Genomic DNA, 22,496 nt, shown 5'->3' on the forward strand with positions numbered 1-22,496 from the left:
CCGTTTACGAAAAATGGAGAAAAATTGCAGAAAGACTCATGATTAAGGCAGAAAATTTGACTGATTCTTCACATGAATTAGCATTCATGTAAATATTTTGCACAATGTAAATGCTTTACTAAAGATATTGTGATCTACCAGGCATCTAAAGATAGTGCAGAGGCATTAACACAGGAACACAATATGACATCTTGTATGTTGTGTACAAAACGCCCGACAAGCACGAAGTTTCCAGAAAAAATATTACGTAGTTTTAGATTATGCAAGATATTCTGCCACATCTGAGGACCTTAACCCATGCACCCCCTAAAGTCACATTTTAATCTTACTGAATCAAAGAATAGGGCTACATTCGCGTTTACCGGTTGAAACGGTGCGCGTGGTGCAGAAATTTCCCACGATAAACGAACGCACTTGGACCGTTCTATAAGCAGAGCTAAAAATGCAAAGTTTCGGAGAATAAAAAAACAATGTATCAAGAATATTATGACCTTCTCTCATGCGTCCACTGAATTACACAAAGAATCTTAAAAACTACATGTGGCTTGACCTTGTTTTAGAAAGAAATAACACAAACTGGCAAAAGTCAGCATTTTAGTTTCTGTCAGGTACGTCTGGACCCCTCAATCTACACGTACCAAATGTTCCCGAGTTCAGCCTGGGTTCAGATCTGTACCTGTCGTTTTCTTTACAGGTTCAATTGTTTCAACCGGATACGCGAATGTACCCTAGAAAAGACCAGTTTAAAATTGTAGGGGTCAATGAGTCATCTTTTGTGCAGAATCCCCCCCCCCCAGTATAACTAATCAATGTAAGTTACCTAATCAAATGGGAAAGGGAATGATGTGATATCAGTTCTTCAAAAAAACGTGTCAAATTCAAACTAGTCAACGACAGTCTAAACACATCCATTACATTTTTGGTTAAAACTCATCATCATTTTTAAAATGATTCCACAAAGAATTCCTTTCACTGAAGTTGGGACTAAAAATTGGTCTGATACACACAAGCAACTTAAAAAAAATAGCCTACGAGGGCAATAAAACCTAGTTAAACCACGATTTAGCCCTGACACCACATCTCGAAATGTTACATTGCTGAATACACTTAAAACATTTGTACGCTTATATATGACATGCATTAATATTGATACACATGACGCCCTATAAGGTGACAACGGCACTGTCCTTGCTTTCCGTGTCGAGACTGGCGTCGCTGTGATGACTGAGGTTGTGTTCACTGCCTCGTTCAAAATGGTCGCCGTGGCGCGTCAGGTGATCCTCAACCTCGTCATCTTCATCCTCCTGTTCATGGATCAGAGGAATGTCACTGTCAAACGACTTGGAGGAATGATATGAGCCCTGGGACTTTTGTGAACCAGTCGACATTTGTGAGGTGCGGGCCGATGACCCCCGCATTGGTGCGAGGGTCATACGCTGGTTGACTGGCTTCACTGTGATTATGAGGTTGGCGCTGTTGGCCACCATCATGTCTGTAACTTGGTCCAGGGTTTTGCCTGCGACCTCGATACCATTCACTTCCAACACCTCATCATTCACAGCCAACAGCCCAGTACTCTCTGCCAGGCCACCAGGCACAAGTCTTGAAATGAAAATGCCAGGCACTTTCTCTAGTCCATGGGGTGTCACACGCACACTTGTGCCATCACGGATGTAAAATCCCAGAGGCTTGTCTGAGCCGTTCTTCATCAGCTTTACACGCCGGTGAGTTTCAGGGACAACATCGACATCAATAATGGCCGACACTCTTCGGAAATCCTCCGGCATGCTGATGTTGATGCGAGGCTTTGGAGGAGCCTCCGCATTCATCAGCTTGCTGATCGGATTACGCCGTTTCACACCTAGTGTTCCGTAACCATTGGCTTCACCATAGCTCTCCCCTGAAATTTCAAACAATTTTGAGAATGTTGTTGAATGGTACTGTGTAAATAAACAATGTAAAGACATTTGTATTGTAAAATGTAAAAAAAAAAATAAAAAAATAAGAAATTGAATATAAGTTAAATGTTAACTATGGATGGCTAGAAATTCATTTTTTGAAAACCACCGACAGTCGGGTTAATTTGCAATTTTACTAGTCCAGGTGCAAATCTAGTATTATTCAACATAATAAGTAATATCAATTTTTGACAAGTCAGTTGGGCTAGCAGATTTTAGAATCACTAGCCTGTCCAGTTGGAGATTTTATTAGTCTCACACTATTGGGCTACCCTTAGTGTTGAGCCCTGTTCTTTAAGCTAAACCATGACTTTTACTGAATGGATTTAACCTTATGCTCTATAGCAGTAAAGACTGTTACCTTTGCGCTGAATCATGACCCGCAGTAGCGGTTTGGCCATGGTGACAGCTCTGAAAAAGTTGTCATTGTTGTTGATAGGAAGCAGGTCTCCATTGTGGTCGGTGTACGTCACAACAAAGGGAATGTCCTCGAGGCTGTGTATTTTACCGAGCGTTTCCTCAAACTGAGTAAACTCACACTTCTGACTGTTGTCGATAGCAAATCTTCGGAACTCTGCATCAAACTGAAAGGGTCAAGATCACAGCATGTATAAGTTATTCTTGCATACTAGACCGAGATATCCCTGTTTTCACAGGTATAAGACAACAAACAAGAAATAGAATCAATCTCCGATGTGAGGTATATATGGCTAAGGTAATTCAAACCCTCAGGATAGAATATAGAGCAGAAGTTTGAATTACCGTACCTTATATATATCCATACCTACAATCAGGGATGGATTCTATCAATACTGCATCATAGTATATCATTTTATAGTGGTGCTCTGATGAATCAACTTTGTCAACAATTAGGCCATGGGCCAATAACAGACTACAGAATTCTTGAAATAATTGTATGAATAATGTCTGCTTTCAATTGTTTTGGCATTTAGAGTAGACATTCAGTAGGTTTAAAAATCCACTTAAGGTAATAGGATTGTGTCACCATTTCTCAGTAGAATTTCTTCAAATTTAGTAGTTATATTGCTTTGAAGTAAAGAAAATTTTCTGCAACAAAAAAAATATAGGTTGTCAGAATTTTAAGGATTTTAAATGGAAATGTATGTAAAAAAGAGTGAATTTTGAAAAAAAAATGAAACACACATTTTTTGGCATAATAATATCAACAAAAATGATAGTGACATAGATTAGTATCGCATTAATGTATATCAATTTCATAAATGCTGAAAATTGTGTAAAATTAATTATCTATAAACGATTAAAAATTGACATTTTATAATAAAACCATATGCACATAAATAATTGCATGTAAGAGTTATCGTTCTTGAAAAACTTCACAGTAGTGAAATAGGTAGCCGGAAAAAGTACAGAAAAATGGATACATGTGACTCATTGATTAAAAAACAACTGAATTAATGTCTGGATTGCTTTGAAATACATTAATATTGAAAGAACACTGTTCTGTCAATAAACAACATACAATATTCAGCAGTTTAATATTAAACATTAGAATATGTGGAAATTGTGATACTGTCTCTCTACATTGGGTTTTCAACTAGGGATGTACTTCCTATTTCCGCTTAGCAATACACTCCTATGATCATGACCTTAACTTGCTTGGGTTAACCAGTTTTAACGCTTAGGCAAGTGCAAAAAGTTTATCAATTTACCCGGAGCAGGTGCAACATAAATGTACTGGTTTTCTCCCTCCCTTCAACATGGGGTAAATAAAGAATAAAATACACTTAAATAATTATGTAACAAACAAAAAATCATGAAAAACAACTTCATTTTTCCTTTTAAGGAATTCTGACAATGTTTCAGATTTTCAGGCTGATGAAAATAACTGATACTCCAGCTAAATTATACAATAGTGATATGCAAAAGGATTGACTAACTTATTGAATTATTCATTGTACATGTATGTACAACTGAGGGAAATTTTTTGGCCTGAAAGAATGTCTGTTTATCAAACAGGAAGTGGCATTGGCGACGCATGACTAATAATTTAAAATCCAGACCCGGATTTCAGGAATTAAAAAATATACAACAGGAAAAGAAGGTAAAACAAATTAGATATATGATATTTATACTAAATCATTTTTATTATGATACTTAAAATTACTGAAAAAACAACCGCTAAAATATTTCAATAAAAATCAATTTTATGTAAAAAAAAATAAAAATGTTTTCTTTTGTCAGCATAATATCCATCTTATGGAGCATGTACAAATCATACTTGGGCAAGTTGATTTTAAGGTCTACTTGCCCGGGCAAACATGAAAGAGTACATGCACTTTGAAAAAATTGGACACTCCTGGACATTTTTCTGCTTATCAAAAAGAATGTATTTTATTCATTTTTTTTACATTCCATATTATGCAACATCATCATCAATAACTATGTGTGCAATGTCACGCATATAGGCCTATATCAATCTTCTATAAAATTCCTATCTTAGCCTCCATATTTCATCCAGTTGAAAATTGACCACAGATAATCATAGATTCCACTAGAGTATGACTCATGCATAAGGCAGCTAATATAATAGTACATGTGACAACTGGCCCTACCAGACAGTCTGTTGTAGTGATTTATAGAAAATGTAACAGGTGTGACCCAGTCTGCAATATACATAGCAATTAGTGTGCACTCATGCGGAACTTAACTAAAAACAATAGCTGTACAAAAATACTGATAATGAGACACATCCAGACGAATTAACAGTATCGAAATGTAAATTAAATTATGTAATCTTACCGAGTACACACCATACAAAATATTGGCCGGAGGGGGGGGGGGGTTAGGTAGGCATTTGTGGCCTTATGACAAGCGTTATCGCATATATAGATATATAGATATTACCGTCACTGCGTCTATATTTGAAACCATTTTTTGTACATTTCAGGTAAAAGTAAAATCAGTTTATGGAATGTAAACAAATGGACGTGAATTAAAGCTAATATAGACCCCAGGAAGTGAGACAGGTAGAGTGACACACCTTTGTATTATCGCGTTACCTGTACATTCAGCTCAATTTATATTCACTGTTCGGGCATACCTTGCTTTTTACTTCCACCATTCCGTTCTGCTGCCTGTGCGGCATCCGTGCAGACCTCGACATAGTGAAGTTTGGGCCCTAAACGGGCAGCTGAGTATAGCAAATTCCAACAACAATATTTTTTATGTTTGAGTAAGCGTTTTCCGATGACGTCACGAGATGTTATGTACAATATCCTTAAAACGTAATATTTTGTGAAGAATCCTTATTTAATGTATGAAAACGTAAAAAAGACTTTATGTTTTTATAGCATTTAACCATTTGATTAGAAAACTGTTTAATTTAGAATAGTGCATCCTGTTTGATACTTTGGTTTGAGATTTTGTTTACAAAAAATACCAAGATGGCGCGAAAGCTCAAAAGCGAAATGTGCTGAAGGCAAGATGTCCTTATCAAAATTTGGGCCACGCACCCGTTCACTTCGTCAATCTCCGTGGATTGTCAACAGTATTTGCAGTCCAACACGGAAACACAAGGGTCAAACCATCGATGTGATTAGAGTAAGTGTGGTAGAAAGTTAGTAACTATCGGGGGCGGGGGGACGGGGGGACGATTTCACGGATTTGGTATCTGTATCTGTAAGGTTCCGGATAAAATTAATAAATTGAATATCCGGGGAGGAGGAGTGGAGTAAAAATTAGTTTTTGAGGCTACTACGGAACTTGTCGACCGTAGTTGCGCTGATGGGGGATTCTTTTAGAGCGTTCCAATCGGTTATAGTGTACGTGGGAAGAAGGATTGTCCGTAGTTTTCAGTGTTGTACGATATCTGTTGTTATCCAGTATCTGCCAAAAACTCGCTTATATCAGTTATACATATAGGAATACGAGCCAATTACTGAAATCTCACAAAATGTTACAGGAGATTTCACGGATTTGGTATCTGTATCTGTAAGGTTCCGGATAAAATTAATAAATTGAATATCCGGGGAGGAGGAGTGGAGTAAAAATTAGTTTTTGAGGCTACTACGGAACTTGTCGACCGTAGTTGCGCTGATGGGGGATTCTTTTAGAGCGTTCCAATCGGTTATAGTGTACGTGGGAAGAAGGATTGTCCGTAGTTTTCAGTGTTGTACGATATCTGTTGTTATCCAGTATCTGCCAAAAACTCGCTTATATCAGTTATACATATAGGAATACGAGCCAATTACTGAAATCTCACAAAATGTTACAGGAGATTTCACGGATTTGGTATCTGTATCTGTAAGGTTCCGGATAAAATTAATAAATTGAATATCCGGGGAGGAGGAGTGGAGTAAAAATTAGTTTTTGAGGCTACTACGGAACTTGTCGACCGTAGTTGCGCTGATGGGGGATTCTTTTAGAGCGTTCCAATCGGTTATAGTGTACGTGGGAAGAAGGATGGTCTGTAGTTTTCAGTGTTGTACGATATCTGTTGTTATCCAGTATCTGCCAAAAACTCGCTTATATCAGTTATACATATAGGAATACGAGCCAATTACTGAAATCTCACAAAATGTTACAGGAGATAATGATAGATCAAGAACTGATCGAAGAAAACATCAAAGGCTTACCACTCTTTGCAAAATAAATAATGACAATTTCAATTTGTTTCTAAAATAATTATATCAGTTTGAAGAGCGACCCTGGCGCGGGTTGCTTATTTCCCGTATGTTATAGAGGGCCAGAGTTCTGGCGTTAATCGATGCCAGATCGATATAAAAAAAAGTCGATAAAACGTCAGAATAATTTGGACTATGCATGGCGAGGTACTTCTGAAAAGTGTCTTTGCACCATTGGCAAAATCATATTTGATATAAAAATATACCCAAATTATTTAAGTTTCAGAATCGTAAGTGCCTTTGAATTAATTTATGTTATATATATGGTGTCGATATATTCTGTACAGAATACCTGGATTGTTACTGTTGAATTGATAATTGCAGCATGTGGAGACAACGGCTGATGGCAGTATGGTGCGAGAGGTGGCGGATGGGGATGTTATCATCCGGGCAGTGTTCTCGGCGGAGGCAGTGGAGAAGTTCAGGAAGGAGTGAGTCATGTCTGACAATATAACACGCAGAAATTTTGTATGATTCTGTAATAGGAGCGTAAATAAACTCTTCAGTCTATACTGGTACCTCCCAAAGACATCACTATTTACAACCCAGGTTTGAGTTTCCCCTTGCCAAGCTTTCACCCAGTACTTGAAACAAGGGTTGGTCACAGGCACCAAATGAGCAAGGAGTGGAAAAAATGCACAGCCAGACCAAGGTTAAAATCCAGGGCTCGTTTATAACTCTAGACAGACGCTCTACCATTTGATCTACGTGTACCTAGTTGCCAATGATCAGCCCAGTCCAGTTCCGCTACACTTTTACGAAATATATGTATACTACATATCTCCTGCTTCATACATACATATAGTAGAGTTCAGACCAGATTGTTTTGAACCAGGAAAAAAAGTTACATTAATTTATCCAGGTGTTTTATTTCATAAATTGAAAATGATCATAAAATAAATTATAAACATGAGCTTTATAGCGAATTCATATGAAGTGTTCCGAAGTAGTAAGAAAAGTATTAAAATGTAACAACTGCTAAAACTAGTACAGTATGTTGTCAATATGATGTTATTTTAAAAATTGAATAAAAGAATCTTCCCTTACAAAGAGGGAATTACAGAGAAATTCTTTACCCCTAGTGATATCCTTGATTGTTTAATCCGAATTCGAAGCTTCCTTCAACCCGAGGGTTAGTGCTAGATACTCTTGAATCAAGGGGTAAATTCCTTTGATATATTGATATGTTAATCATTGACACAACATTTTTTTAGTTTTGCATGATAATTGTATATTATAACCCTTTCACCACTGTAGACCAAAATGGACTCAACCAGATCAATGCATGGTAGAGTTTACTAAAGTTACATAGGGGTGAAAGGAATAAACTGTCAATGCCAGCAAAATTGGTCTAAGGAGTTCGGGGTGGGCTTATTTACGGAATTGAGCTTTTTAGTTCTGCTTCGTTCCAGACAGGAGGATTCTGACAGCTGCCCATTAGACTGGAACCAGGCCCTCCTGCTGGTTGTCGAGTACCACACGGAATTCCGACCCCACAGGAATCTGGTATGTTATTGCTGATCGGTGTATATGAATATGACATCAGTATTTAGTTGATATGATTGTGAATATTGTTTTTTTCTGGTATTAAACAAGGTTGCTAATATTGCACATAAAAAAAATCACATTTAGCGAAAATATGTAGTCATAACATATTACTACATTTAGTTCGTCCATTTCTGATTTGATTTTGGTGTGGGAGAATGTGAAATAGTGGTTTTTATTTAGATGTTGAGATATAATTACGATGTTTTGACCGATTTTACTTTAGCTGGTACTCCTTGCATTCATTGAGATAAATATTAATGTGGATTTGAATTTTTGACTGCTTTACTCACACAAGTATAGTAAGAAGATGTTTTCATAGTCTGTTTAAGAAATCTCTTTCTGTATAAATAAAAGATGAAGGTCAAAGTCTAATCACAGGAAATATACTGTAACGATGACATGATTGCTTGTTTGTCTACAGGCGCAGTGCGAGTTTGTTCTTCATATCAACCTGTTCAGGCTCTGGGATCTCCAGGAAGGCTTCCAGAGGAAACACAGACTCGTCCACTGGTACTATATACCACATATCTATGTTGGCTTTAATAGGAGTTAATAGGAGAACTTTAATAGGTCATTCGTCGATACAGGCATTGCTTGCTGCCTCTATTTCCACATCAATACAATGTGAAACATTTTGTGGTAAAAATAAAGTTTGGTCTTTATAAGAAGCTGTTTGTCAGATCATATTTTAACTCAAATTTTTTCCAGAATTGGTTTTCTTTTTAATTTTAAGGCACTGTATTCCTAATTAAACTTAGAGTAACTCACACAGTTATCTTCGGTTCAGATTATAGGGAAAGTCTTAGTACGGGAGCAGTTAGCCCTTTTCTAGTTCCTTTAAAATGGATCCAAGACATTGGCCTGTAATGTGAAATCATTAATTTTCATAATGTAGTTGATTTTGTGGGTAACCTTCATCCACAAATTTATAGGTCCACCAAGTTATTACAAGTTTGATGTAATCCAAAAATTAATGTACAAACGAAATGGCGTTTTGTTGGGAAACCGTGAAATTTGTGTAGCACTTGACCATTGTCTATTATCTAATACATTTATAGGGAACTGGTTCTCCAGCTGTTGTCCTGTATATTTATCAGATCAAAAGGATATCTTTAATTAACATAATAAGTAGAGTAGACTTTTTCATTTCTCAAAGTCCTATGCAAATTTTAGCATCTAATTATTTGACTGAAATATTTACATATCTGAATGCCTGCCAATGGCTTGTACCGTTCAGTTTCTTTCAAAGTTACCCTGATCTTATCATATGATCATAAGTCTGATTTAACTGTTCAGTAGTGAGGATGTGCACTTAAGACTAATGTTTATATTTGCAGCGAGGCAGATGCGAGAATACAGAAGAAAACCAAGGAACTATGGGAAGAAAAACAGTGAGTTACATATGTTATATCTTCGAGACTCCAGGGTTTACACTTACGTGTGCTCTCTTCACCCCTGGAATATGTCATAACAAATTTTAAAGCACAAAGATAGCTGTTTGATTGTTTTGTTCTCAGGTAAAAAAAATCCTGACCAATCACTAGGCTGATAACTGTCCTTTGAAGATTACAGAGGAGCGACACCCGACTTAAAAGCCAGTCAATTTTAACTGTTATTAGATTGCAAAATTCTTTTGATGTACATCAAAGGATTGAACTAGTCTTGTTGTCTCAAAAACGAGGTGGCGCACACTGGGCATAATACCGTTTCTGGAGCCTCGAAGTAGCATATTTCAGCACTTAAGTTACATATATGATTCCTTGATGCAGACCTGAGTTTTCTCTGTATGGAGATCTGTTGTGACATCACTCTGACAAAGGAAAAAAGGTCTTTCACATCAGCTTTAATTTTAAATGATTGTAATAAAAGCTTTTGTCATGATCAAGCTTTTCGGTGGTCGCCTTCGGGTATCTTGGTTGAAACGGTTCAGGTTTTGCAGAAATATTACGTAATAAACGAACACACTTGGACCGAACTGTAAGCACTAAAAAATGCACATTTTCAGAGTTTTCTATTGACAAATGAATAATAATTATTCAAGATTAGCATGTCCTTCTTTAAAGTCAGAATTAAATAACATATCCTAAACTATCCTCTAAGGTGAATCAACCTTGTTTTATAATAAAAATAACGATAATTAGCAATTGTAAGCATTTTAATTTCGGTCAAGCACATCTTGACCCCTCGATACCCATGTGCCCTATATTCCTCAGGCGAGTCTCAGTTCAGATCTGGAGCATGTCACTTTCTTTTCAGGTTCAGCTGGTTGAAACGGTTCAACCCGATATGCAAAAGGGGCCTTGGTTTTAAATCTTGGTTTTCAGTGATGCAACGTCTTTGGCCAGATACCGGTAACATTTAGAATTATTGCACTTTTTTCAGAATTGAATGGCAGAGAGAAGAAGAGCAGAAAAATTCAAAACCAACAACATCCCATTTATCACAGCATAACGAGTCGGTGGCCAGTGTTACTCTCACACAGCTACTGGAAGAAATGGCCAAAGACGATGCACATAAAGAAACAACTAACGAAGAAATGCATGGGGAAATGGCTACGCAGGGAACTCAAAACATGATGACCAGACAAGGGACGAAAGAAGGGACAACCAGACTGTATAGACAAGAGGAAACGTCTGAGCAGGATAAGACGAAGGAATTGGCGGGACAAGATAAACAGAATGACAACACAAGGCAGGGAAGACAGGAGAAAACACCCAGTCTGACAACACAGAACGGTAGGTTTTCAGTCAGGAAGACTGACGTGAAAAAATGCTAAGCAGAAATGGTATTTTGTTTAGAGAAATATAAACAGTTACTTATATAAAAATTAATTACTTTGAAGTGAGTTGGAACATTTCATGTTTAAGTTCTGAACCAATGTTGGGCATACTTGGAAATTAAGGGGTCACGCTAACTTGTGTGTTCTGAACCCCTGGAATATGTCATAACAAATTTGAAGGCACAAAGATAGCTGTTTGATTGTTCTCAGGTAAAAATAAATATCATGACAGTACAAAACAAAATAAAAGGCCTTTGAAGATTTCAGAGGAGCGACACCTAACTTCAAAGCTGGCCAATTTTACCATTTCACTAGTACTGCCACGCAATTCGTCACTGTAGACCATAATGGACTCCTCCATATCAATGCATGGTAGAGTCTACTTAAGTTACATAGGGGTGAAAGGGTTAACAAATCAAACTACCTTTGTCATCCACAAGCCTTCAATTTCATCACAACGTGTTATAAGGGGTGCAGAAATCTTAAGAGAGCACAACCTCTGGAACTAAGAGGATGACTTGAGATGTTATCTTTCAATAATAACAATAATAATTTGAGGTTCTTATATACCGCTTTATCACAACCTAGTTCGTAGGTCGTCTCAAAGCGGTTCACAAATTATTTTCCGTGGTTATAGGGCCTTTGCAACCAGCCAACATCTTTCTCAACTCCCTGGGGAGCATACAGCCGGTGCTGCCATTTCGACGCTCATAGCTAGCATTCTACAATTCTAGCACTGCCCAACCACATACTCATTTACAGCTGAGTAGACTGAAACAAGTGGAGTAAAGTATCTTGCTCAAAGATACAACACAGTGCCGTGCTGTGACTCAAACCCGCAACCCTTCGGTCATGAGCCTGGCGTCCTAACACTAGACCACTGTGCTTCCTAAATTTTTTTTTACTTTCTTACAATAAATAGATTGATATACAGATTTCCTATTCCAAACATGCTATATCTGTTTACTTATGGGAAAATTTAGCTGTGCGGTTAAGACTCCAGCCTTCTCAGATAAGGTATCTCCTAAGAAGTTCTCTAATTGTATTGATTGTATCAGTTGTTATGGATTGTAAAGCACAAGAGGCTTCCTTATTTTAGCTAGATAGGGGCGCAATATCGAAAGTTATTCTTATGATAATGGCATTTAAGAATTTCAGTTGTACAGTTTTGAATTGTACATAGAGTAATGGTAGCCTTTTAACTTTGACTTTGAGCAAGAGGGAATTTCCTTTTAGCTTAGTGGTAGAGCATCTGACTAGGTAGTCCGGGATTGCGGGTTCAATCCCCGGTAGAAGCACACTACTCTCTTTCCTGTTACAAATAGTGTATGTGGCCCTCCCTGAGGTGACAGAGTTAGAACCTGGGTTATTGTGGTGTTCTAGGGCGCACACATTTAAAAAGGGGGGAAGTAATATTGCAGATTTTAATTTAACATCTAGGTATGCGGTTGTCTTCCAGCTTTGTGCTAGAGGGAATTTCCCTTTAGCTCAGTGGTAGGGCATTCGATTAAGAAATCTGGGATCACGGGTTTGATTCCGGGTGAAAGCTCTTTACTCTCTTTCCTGTTACACAAGTTATATCGCCAGTTGAATGAGTAACTGGTCCCCGTCAACTCTAACCAATACTTTCTGTCAAAAAATGACATTCAAATTCATTTGTATTGGAGCAGGGGCATTCATGTCTTGACAGAGATTCTTTAGTTTTTTATTCACCAAAGCTACTGTATAGATTAAATGTTATGATTGTTTTTTTGTGTGTTCTACAGAGACCTCTGGCAACAGGGAAATTTCCAATAACCAGGATCTGAGGAGACCCTTCATAATTGCCGAGCTTTTAATACCAGAACATGAGCGACTCATTTTAGAGGAAATTGCAGGTTTGAGCTTGAATTTGTTGACCTTCCACATACACTAATTTCATAAAAGATTGTATTTTTAACACTGATCTGTATTAGGGTATGCTAGTCTCTTATAGATTTAGTATAGATATTGACCAAGTTCATCAGAATCAGATGATGTTTTGTTATGTTAGGGTGCAGAGACTGTCGACCAGTTAAAATAATTTTTACTGCAATTTATGCGTAAATTTCCCTCAAATTCAAACTTAGTATTAGTGTCTGTTTGTACAATAAATATGATGAACAACTTCATTATTGAAAAATAGACAATATCATGGAAAAGCTGTAAATGTTAATTAAATATTTGTAATATTAATGCTATTACATGAGAGCAGAACAGGTCAAAGGGAGTATTTAGTGAGCGGGCTACCAAAAAATACCATTACTCAGACCTGACCAAGCCTTCATCATCAGAATCATTTAAAACATATTTTTTTGTAAATTTCAGTTTGGAAATACTGAAAATATTGGCTGATCACACTGAAAATTGTCGGTCCATAATTATAAGCTTATTGAATGGCCAATGTATTCAGTTTGTTACATGTATATATAGTTTAACCATAGTTAATTCAGTTCTGTGACATAGTTCACATGTTACTTATGTACATTTGTGTGGGTTAAATTTGTCTGTCGGACAAAGCATAAACCTCCAGCTGGCAGTCTGTAATGTAGGGATGCAACAATATATCATGTGTTGACATATTGGGACGTTTTGAAAATGGTACAATACACTATATTTTTGGGGAGGTTACAATACACCTACCATATTTTCCTGATTTTGTCGCTTCTGAATTTTAGTCTTCTCATATTGGTTCCAACATGGCAGATGACAGCTCCAGCTCGGCATACAGGTCAGGATCATTAGACTTGAATTGTATGAAAGTCATGCCCGTTTTGGACCAAGTCTATTTCCAGTTGTAATATTGCCATTAAAAACTTTTCTCTTTGCTTCTACTGTTACTATATGTATCGTATCATGACAACAGTATCGTGATACGTATTGTATCGTCATGTCAACGTATCGTTGCAGCCCTACTGTGATGTATTAAATTTATTGATAATTTTATGTATCTCATATTTGGTAGATGTAGGGCTCTTTAAGGTTTATTTCAGTGATTATTTTGGAGCTATGCAAATGTTTTTACCATATTGGTCCTAATAATAGCCCAGGCGATTATTAGAACAGATGATAAGGATAAGTAGGGGATGGGCAATTATTGGAATCAGTGATAACACCCACACATCATCAAGTTAGGGATGGGCAATTATTGGAATCAGTGATAACACCCACACATCATCAAGTTAGGGATGGGCAATTATTGGAATCAGTGATAACACCCACACATCATCAAGTTAGGGATGGGCAATTATTGGAATCAGTGATAACACCCACACATCATCAAGTTAGGGATGGGCAATTATTGGAATCAGTGATAACACCCACACATCATCAAGTTAGGGATGGGCAATTATTGGAATCAGTGATAACACCCACACATCATCGAGTTAGGGGATGGGCAATTATTGGAATCAGTGATAACACCCACACATCATCGAGTTAGGGGATGGGCAATTATTGGAATCCGTGATAACACCCACACATCATCGAGTTGGCAATTACTAGAGTCAAAACTTATTTAGAATTCAAATTTCTACAAGGCTTATACTGTACAAGAAACAACAAACCCATTTTCATACAGACTGGTTAATCGCTTCTGGAGAGTCCATAGTTACACGTTTCAAATGAAGCATATTTGTGTTGCAGAATGGAAAGAAGGTTACATGCCGCCAGAGACGAGTGTGACTGCCAGTTCTGAGGAGGTGGGCTCAAGTGATAAGATTGAAAGCTACGTGCGTCACACACTGATCGATGATGTGTCGAGCATGGAGACGTTGGGTCGGCCATCACCACCGAAAAAAGGTATGCATATATCAGATGAATCAATAGGCTGTAATGATTTTTCCTGTGTTTTGGAGGTATTCAGTTGGAATAAAGAGGGCGAAGTTGTTCCGGAAGCCACTTCAAATGAATACATTGGATATGAAATAAGTTACTTAAAAAAATTGTTATCTTTTGCACAGAGGGCCCCAGAACAAAATGGAACAAAGTATTTGTGCACTGATCATGATTTAACATAAAAAAAAAGAATATCTTCAATAAGTCAAATTAGTCAAATGACATACTCAAAATAGCGCAATATCCAGGCCTTTCAGTGAGATATAAACATGTACAGCACTACGCTGTTTTCCGACAACACAGTGTCAGTTATGAGTCTGAGTACACACATAACACATTCTTGTTGAATTGACACAATACATCGCAAGTAACAATTATAAGTATCATAAGATATACCTCTAATATGATATTTCTGTTCACATTTGGATTTGAATAAAAGCGAACAGGTTCAGTAAGAGCAAGCATGCACTGAGAGGGTGCTGCCAGGGAGAATTTCAAACCGCAGAAAGTATGATATCAAAAGGTTTAAACGTAAAAAAAGATCACTCATTTATAACGATGTTTGAGATGGAATAAATGCATGTACTTGTATTCCAGAGAGGATAGGTAAATTAGCGAGAAGTTACCTTCTCTCCTCGGCTAGAAAGACATTTTTGTTAGCCAGAAATTCACCGACAGCTGCCGCTAAAACGTACGGCTGTACAGTTAAGGATTTCTTCATTACTGATCAAGAACGTCAAGAAAAAGTGTATCTTGTCAATATCTCGACAAGTAATGTCCCTGAAGTGTATCAAACTGTATAATCATGAAGATTTTCGTGACATGGTTATAAAAAAAAATACTTAGCTAAATTGTTCCTTGAATTATGAATGTCGAATATGTCTGTCATAGCTGAGAGCATTAAACTCTGAATGAACAGATATTGATAGCATTTTAAAAGCCGATTGGTTGACTTTTACAGGAAGAAAAGATGTAACACCAATGGAAAGGACAGATACTCAGGTACGGTGGAAACAGTTCAATTACACAGTGCTTCATGTTACATTTCATGCAGTAATATCAAGCAACTTTATTCAGTTTTGTCGATCCTATGGGAAAAGTCCTAATTATAAGGACAAATGTCTTTCAATGCATATTTTACATTGTATACATTTGACGCTTTGGTTTCAATAATGAATCAATTATGGAATTATTGGAATCAGAACCAAATGGATCAATTATCCATCTTAATTGATCACCAGCCCATCACTCCAAAATAGCACATAAAATTTATAATTAGATGCTATGAAATCAATGATGTACATTTTCCCACCCTGGCTTAATGAAACCTAAGGAGGTGCCATCACTATCATCTTTCTCTTGAAAAATGCATACACTATATATATATACTCTTCACCTTGATATGAAAAGTGGGATATTTTTTACAGAAATACAGTAGTTCTTTTAATGTCACATATATATGTTTACAATTTAATCTTGCTTGTAACAAGCATTTTCATTGGCTTAAAAATTTATGTTATCATCCCATAACGTAAAAAAAAATGACGTCGCCGTTTGTAACGTCGCTTTTGATTGGCTGATACAGCGGCGTAATAATTTTTAAGAGAAAAGAGTCCATCAATAAAAGTGGATTTCCACAGGGATTGTGTATAGCAGATTAAATTATAAGAATTAACTTGAATATATTTTTTATGTTATGTAGCTATAACACAAAAAACCGGAGTGTGCTCTCATCATAAACCGCTTCATGGTTTATTTAGAGTACACTCCGTTTCTTTGTGTTATATCTCCATAACATAAAAAATATATTCAAGTTAATCCTTAAATATCACATTGCCATCGGTCTGACACATAACATTATCAGCGATGTCCTGTATGCAAATTGTAAAATGAGGAAATAAAATACGAAATTTTGTATTCATTTGTAATTATCCAGGGATATGTATGCATGTCATGATTTTGTTTCTGCTGTCACAGGAAAATAGTGGTTATGATGTGTATTGCTTTCTTCCCTTCAGGGGGAAAATAGGATTTCCAATTTCCAGGAGGCATCTCCTGGAGGTGGTGCGGGTCATGGCAGTACACAGCGAGTCGGAAGGTCTGCCACCTCTCCTGAACAGTGTCATGGTTTCACAAATTCTACACGGCAAAATGCCTCCGAAGCATCGATTGAAAATCTGACTGAAAATGACACGGGACATAATGTTGTTAAAACCGTGAACACAATTCTTGGATTGACTGACGTGCAACCGGAAAATATTCCCTCCCAAACAGAAAATTCATGTCAGAATTTGAATGATTCAGGACCATTTATAATGATGTGTGATATTCCGGAGTCACAGGGATTCATCCCATGTGTGTCCCCAGAGAACGGATCCTCTTCTGATACAAACAGAGGAAAGGTCGCTATTTTGGATGAGACTGTCACACTGACTCAACACAGTAAATCCTTGGAAGCTTTAGATGTAGAGGAAGAGAAAAGACTAGAAAAACTGGCCACACCCAGTAAAGGTTTCCCCGGCTGTAATGTAACGATACCAGAGAGGACCGAGCAACAATCAACTACAAAACAACAGGACAGACATATCGGGGATAGTGACGGAGACCGGACAGACGATGAACTCGTTGCAATAAAACATAAAGCGAGGGTCAAAAAAATACCGAGAGAAGAAACACCGTATTCTTCTTCCCAAACAGACAGTGAACCCGACAATCAGGTGAAGAGGCGCCGCCTCACTTTCTCAGTGGCTAAATTAGGAAGCAGTTCCTCATCTCCAGGAAGCAAGAGAAAAGGAAATGTGATCGGCAAAGACATTTCTTGCCAACAAAGTCCTGAAATGAGAAATCAGACTGAAGATGTGGTGCAGAATTCCCCAGAGCCTCAGGTATTGGAACACGCTGTGTCAGGGCTCAGGGGGAGCAGATCACAGGGAACTGTGAAAAAGCGCCATGTGACAGGGAAAACACCAACTGATAAGGACTCGGTCACTGAGGCTATCATCATTAACAGTAGCCAGGAGAGTATTTCTTCTGGGGACAGCCCTTCAGGTAAGATAACTGGACATTCTGGGGACAACCATGGCCCACAGATAAGGTCACTAGTGGACATTCTACAAATGACCACTCAGAAAATTATACATTACATAAATGGCCACTTAGATAAGGTTATATTACTGGATAAATAAGGGACTGCAGCCATTGACCTACTTAACATTGATTGACATTCTGGGGACAACCCCTTATCTGGTCTTCATACACATATCTTTTCTGCACCCCTGGAATATGTAATCACAAAATGGAAGGCTTACAGTAAGCTTTATAATTGGGTTCAGTTATAAAACTCTTCCCAATTACTAAATCTGATACCTGTCATTTAAATCTTACACCAAATTTCAAAACTTGGTAGTTTTACCGTAATTCTGCCACATGATTCTTTTGATCTTCATCAACAAAATTAGACTTGTCTATTTGTATATATTTATATTTACATTTGCACAGCAAGTTCCTCTATAAACATTACCATAAGAAATTGCCATCATAGGGCTATGAAGGCAATCGGATCAGCATCTCCTCCCACTTTGAATAACATGAGACAACCACTAGAAACAAATATTAAAATGTAAATATAAGGATTGAAGGACATTTTTTTTTAATTTACTACGAAGCCATAGCGGGTTTCATGGAATATGTATGAAACCAATTTGCATTCATACCATCATGAATTTGAAAAATTGCCGTTCAATCCTTGTGTATCATCCGCAAGGTGTCGCCTGAAGATATTTCTATTTTCGAAAGGTGCAGAGAAGATATGAATATTCGAGGAATGCCTTTAGTATATAACTAAGGTTGCTGGGAAATTGCAAGCCTGTATGTTGAATAAGTCATGTAGAGATACTCCATCAGGTTGCCTGACATATAGTAATGTTAACTTGTGTTTTCATAACAGTTTTAAAGTCTACAAAGAGAAAAAGAAAACGGGACCTGGACGACTGGACTTGTCATTCCCTGCCATCCTATCAACCACCAAAACTCAGCCAATCAGAGAGCCCGTCTCTCCAGCCTCAATCTAGCCTATCACAGAACCTGTGTTTCCCACTGTCGGACACTACCCTCGCAGACAAGGCCATGGTAAGTGTTGACAATAGGAATATTGATCTTGTTAACTTTTGTATTATAGCATGAGATTTATTGATTTAGGGATACTATTGTAAAAGAAGTGCATTGATTAGGTTGCCTTACAAGCATCAGCTGTAGGGAATTTCCCTTTAGCTCATCAGCATGCGCAGTAGAGCATCGGCTGGAGAGCCAAGGGTCGCAGGTTTGAGCCCCAGCGACGGCACTATCTTTATCACTTTTCCACGTCCTACTACAAACTGGTGCCGTTGACCCTCCCCCTTCAAGGTAGGAGAACCCTTGGCGAGGAGTCAAAGAACCTGGGTTGGTGATTGTAAAAAGTTGGATTAGTGTAAAAGAAGTGCATTGATTAGCTAGGTTGCCTTACAAGAGTCAGCTGTAGCAAATTTCACTTTAGCTCAGCAGTAGAGCATCGGGCTGGAGAGCCAAGGATCACGGGTTCAAGCCCCAGTGACGGCACTATCTTTATCACTATTCCTCGTCCTACTACACTATTGATATAGGAATTAGAGGTTGTGGTAGATTTGGATGTGGGGCCGCTGTGGCCAAGTGGTTAAGGTGTCTGACCATCTTCGATCACTAGCCCTCTACCTCTTGAGTTATGGGTGCAAGCCCTATGTAGTGCAGTCACAAGGTACTGGCGGCAGATTGTTTGTTTTTCTCAAGATACTCCAGTTTTCTTCCACCACCAAAACCTGGCTTGTCCTCTAATGGCCATAGCTTTTAATAGGACATACAACTCAAACAAACCAAATACTTAGATGTAGAAATATTTCCATTGTGCCAAAATGTCACTATTGTATAACTTTTAAAATCATTTGAACACAATAAATCTCAAACCATGGCAGCAATTTAACCCTTTCAACCCTAGGTAACTTAAATGGTCTCTACCATGCATTTATCGGGATGAGTCCATTATGGTCTACGGTGGTGAAAGAGTTAACCCTTTCACCCCTATGTAACTTTAGTAGACTCTACCATGCATTGTATGGATGAGTCCATTATGGTCTACAGTGGTGAAAGGGTTAAAGGATGCTAAACATTAAAATTAAGACCGCACCATGATGGATATCCTTGATGGATATCCTTGATGCTACTGCTAGTTTACATTCTTTGTTCTGTTGTTTTCAGCTGCTTGCCTCACTTACAGACCTGACGGCACCCACAGAATTAGGACAAAAATTACTAGCTCTGAAATTTTCCGACAGGCTTGTAAACCAGATGGTGGATTTCTACACACATGGATAGTGTGGGATGTTTAACTAGAAGCCATAGCATGGATTTTGAACTTGATCTCTGCAGTTTTAAGCAAGGCAATGTTTATGGTGCAGTTTTTAATCAAGCGACATTTTGTGATGAAACATTAATATTTGATACAAAAAAATAACTTACCTTGATTAAAGTAGGAATGAACCACAAACATTCTACATACATGTATATGCTTTAAAATCTATATTTTTACCTAACACAAAGTTAATCTGGTACATATGTATATATATTTAATACATTGAATCTGGATTGTTAAATGAGATATTATTTCTGTGAAAAGTTTTGATAACATTTTGTTGAAAATATTGTTTTTATATGTCTGCTTTTGTTTGCGCACACACACACACACACACACACATGTATTTTTTATTATCTTCCATTACTGTTGAGTAAGATTTAATAGATTGCATCCTTTACCATCAATCTCACCAACATAGCTGTCGGTGGGTGTGTTTTGTACTTTTGGCATTAGTCTGGTTAAAATCATGTTAAAACAATGACATCAACTTTAAGAGATAAGATATTTTATTCAACTTCATTTCTAGAACTAGACTTAAAAATCACAAAATTTGAATTAGTATTGATCATGATGTTTGTTGCAAATGATATTTTTTTTACATTTTTTGACAGGAATTCACTGAAGTGTTTAGTTGGTATTCATAGTCACGTGAATGCCAACTGAAAATCACAAGTTCCAAATTTGTTAAAAGTGAAATTCATTATTTACCATTTTGAAATATTTTGATATAATACAAAATCAGAAGAATCCAACAAAATTCAGCTTTTGATAAATTTATTGTTTGATAAAAATTAAAAGTAAAGAAAAGAAAACAACCATCTTAAGTAAAGAAAAGAAAACAACCATCTTCTAATGGGAGCAAATGGTAGCCAATGCCACACTTATGTTGTCACAGTTAATAATTATGATGTCGAAAATTGGGTCGTGGCATTCTGATATGAGTGCCATCTGAACTTGGTAAGGAAATGTAATGACACTACATGACAATAGTAAGATACTGTGTGTTAACAATTCATATGTCAGACCAGGATTTAGTTATCAAACCGAAATGAAAATCTAGCATGTGTATAATGCTTTACTCAGCCAATAGACTTTTGCTACACGAAAAGAGGTTTAACAAGCAATTTTACTGTAATTCACCTGTATTTCATGGGATATTTATTTATGCAAAAATGCACAATGAGAGTATACGATTAATTCATATTTATATCACAATTGTTTATACATTTATACATACATATATATACATGTGTATACTCAAACAATGGTAGTATTTTTACTGTCACACCCGAGGCTCTGGTTGAGATTTGCCTGTCTGTATTATGCAGTCATCACAGATTATTTTTCTCCTTAACATTTCCTGGTTCAAGAAAGCTATATTGTCAAACTAGTGCTACATGTACCACATTTGCACACATGTGCCAAAATTGATGCCATGCATGCTATTTTGATATTGTTATTCTGCATAACCAGACATTTTATCCTATCATTAAGAGATGAGTCATGCGACTAAAATAAACACATGTATCAGGTGTTTTTTTCTAAATATAGTGAAAAATTTATATATTTTTTCAATGTCTGGAATGGTTATTAAACCTGTTTATTGTAGAAAAACATGATTTCTGAAACAGAAAAGTATCATAAATTGTTTTTTTAATTCAATTGTTCAGAACCTGGTTGATGAAAATGCTGTTTATGTTAATTTTATAAGTACAGTCCATTGCCTGTCTCAGATTTTGACATATTTTATATTACACATTTGTATTTATAATGATACTTTGGAATTCACCAGGGAGGCATGTTTTGACTTGGTGTATTGTTGATGAATTGTCACTTAACCCTTTCACCCCTATGCAACTTTAGTAGACTCTCCCATTCATTGATCTGGATGAGTCCATTATGGTCTACAGTGGTGAAAGGATTGAGGTTTCTTTAAAGGTTTTTTGGTGTTTTTTTTTTTTATAAAATCGAAGTGTGGATTCTTTTGAAACCCCACCCTCCCTTTGTTGTTTGAAGCATACCTGCGCCAAAGGAATGAAATTACGTATATATGAGTGAGGATGTGCAGTCCATCCTAAATACAGGACTTTGCATAATAGAGAACATAGGACAAAATAAAGGAAATAGAGCCCACTAGATGAAATAAGGATTTATCTTTAAAGGTCCACTCTTTGATAATACCTGGACCAAGAGAATTAATTATTTTGGTATATAAAGTAGATTGGCCCCTGACAATAGTAGGACAGGGCTTAATGGTAGTAAACGAATAA

General features: G+C 37.1%; 2 protein-coding genes across 2 annotated transcripts; one reads left to right on the forward strand and one right to left on the reverse strand.

The window, feature by feature from the left end:
• Positions 1 to 574: 574 nt before the first annotated feature.
• Positions 575 to 5,180, reverse strand: LOC110453392 (partitioning defective protein 6-like). The gene is made up of 3 exons (XM_021502318.1): positions 5,041 to 5,180; positions 2,320 to 2,542; positions 575 to 1,900 (listed from the first exon to the last, which is right to left on the reverse strand). The coding sequence occupies exons 1-3, from the start codon at positions 5,101 to 5,103 to the stop codon at positions 1,164 to 1,166; spliced, it is 1,023 nt and encodes a 340-aa protein (XP_021357993.1). The 5' UTR covers positions 5,104 to 5,180; the 3' UTR covers positions 575 to 1,163.
• A 190-nt stretch (positions 5,181 to 5,370) lies between these two features.
• LOC110453373 lies at positions 5,371 to 22,127 on the forward strand. Its single transcript, XM_021502288.1, has 11 exons — positions 5,371 to 5,540; positions 6,947 to 7,053; positions 8,035 to 8,128; positions 8,592 to 8,680; positions 9,508 to 9,561; positions 10,553 to 10,905; positions 12,716 to 12,826; positions 14,613 to 14,824; positions 16,823 to 17,852; positions 18,751 to 18,932; positions 20,070 to 22,127. Exons 1-11 carry the CDS (start codon positions 5,424 to 5,426, stop codon positions 20,184 to 20,186), a joined length of 2,466 nt encoding a protein of 821 aa, XP_021357963.1. The 5' UTR covers positions 5,371 to 5,423; the 3' UTR covers positions 20,187 to 22,127.
• Positions 22,128 to 22,496: the final 369 nt, after the last annotated feature.

This window comes from Mizuhopecten yessoensis, unplaced genomic scaffold, assembly GCF_002113885.1.
Source record: "Mizuhopecten yessoensis strain PY_sf001 unplaced genomic scaffold, ASM211388v2 scaffold7283, whole genome shotgun sequence".
Lineage (NCBI taxonomy): Eukaryota > Metazoa > Mollusca > Bivalvia > Pectinida > Pectinidae > Mizuhopecten > Mizuhopecten yessoensis.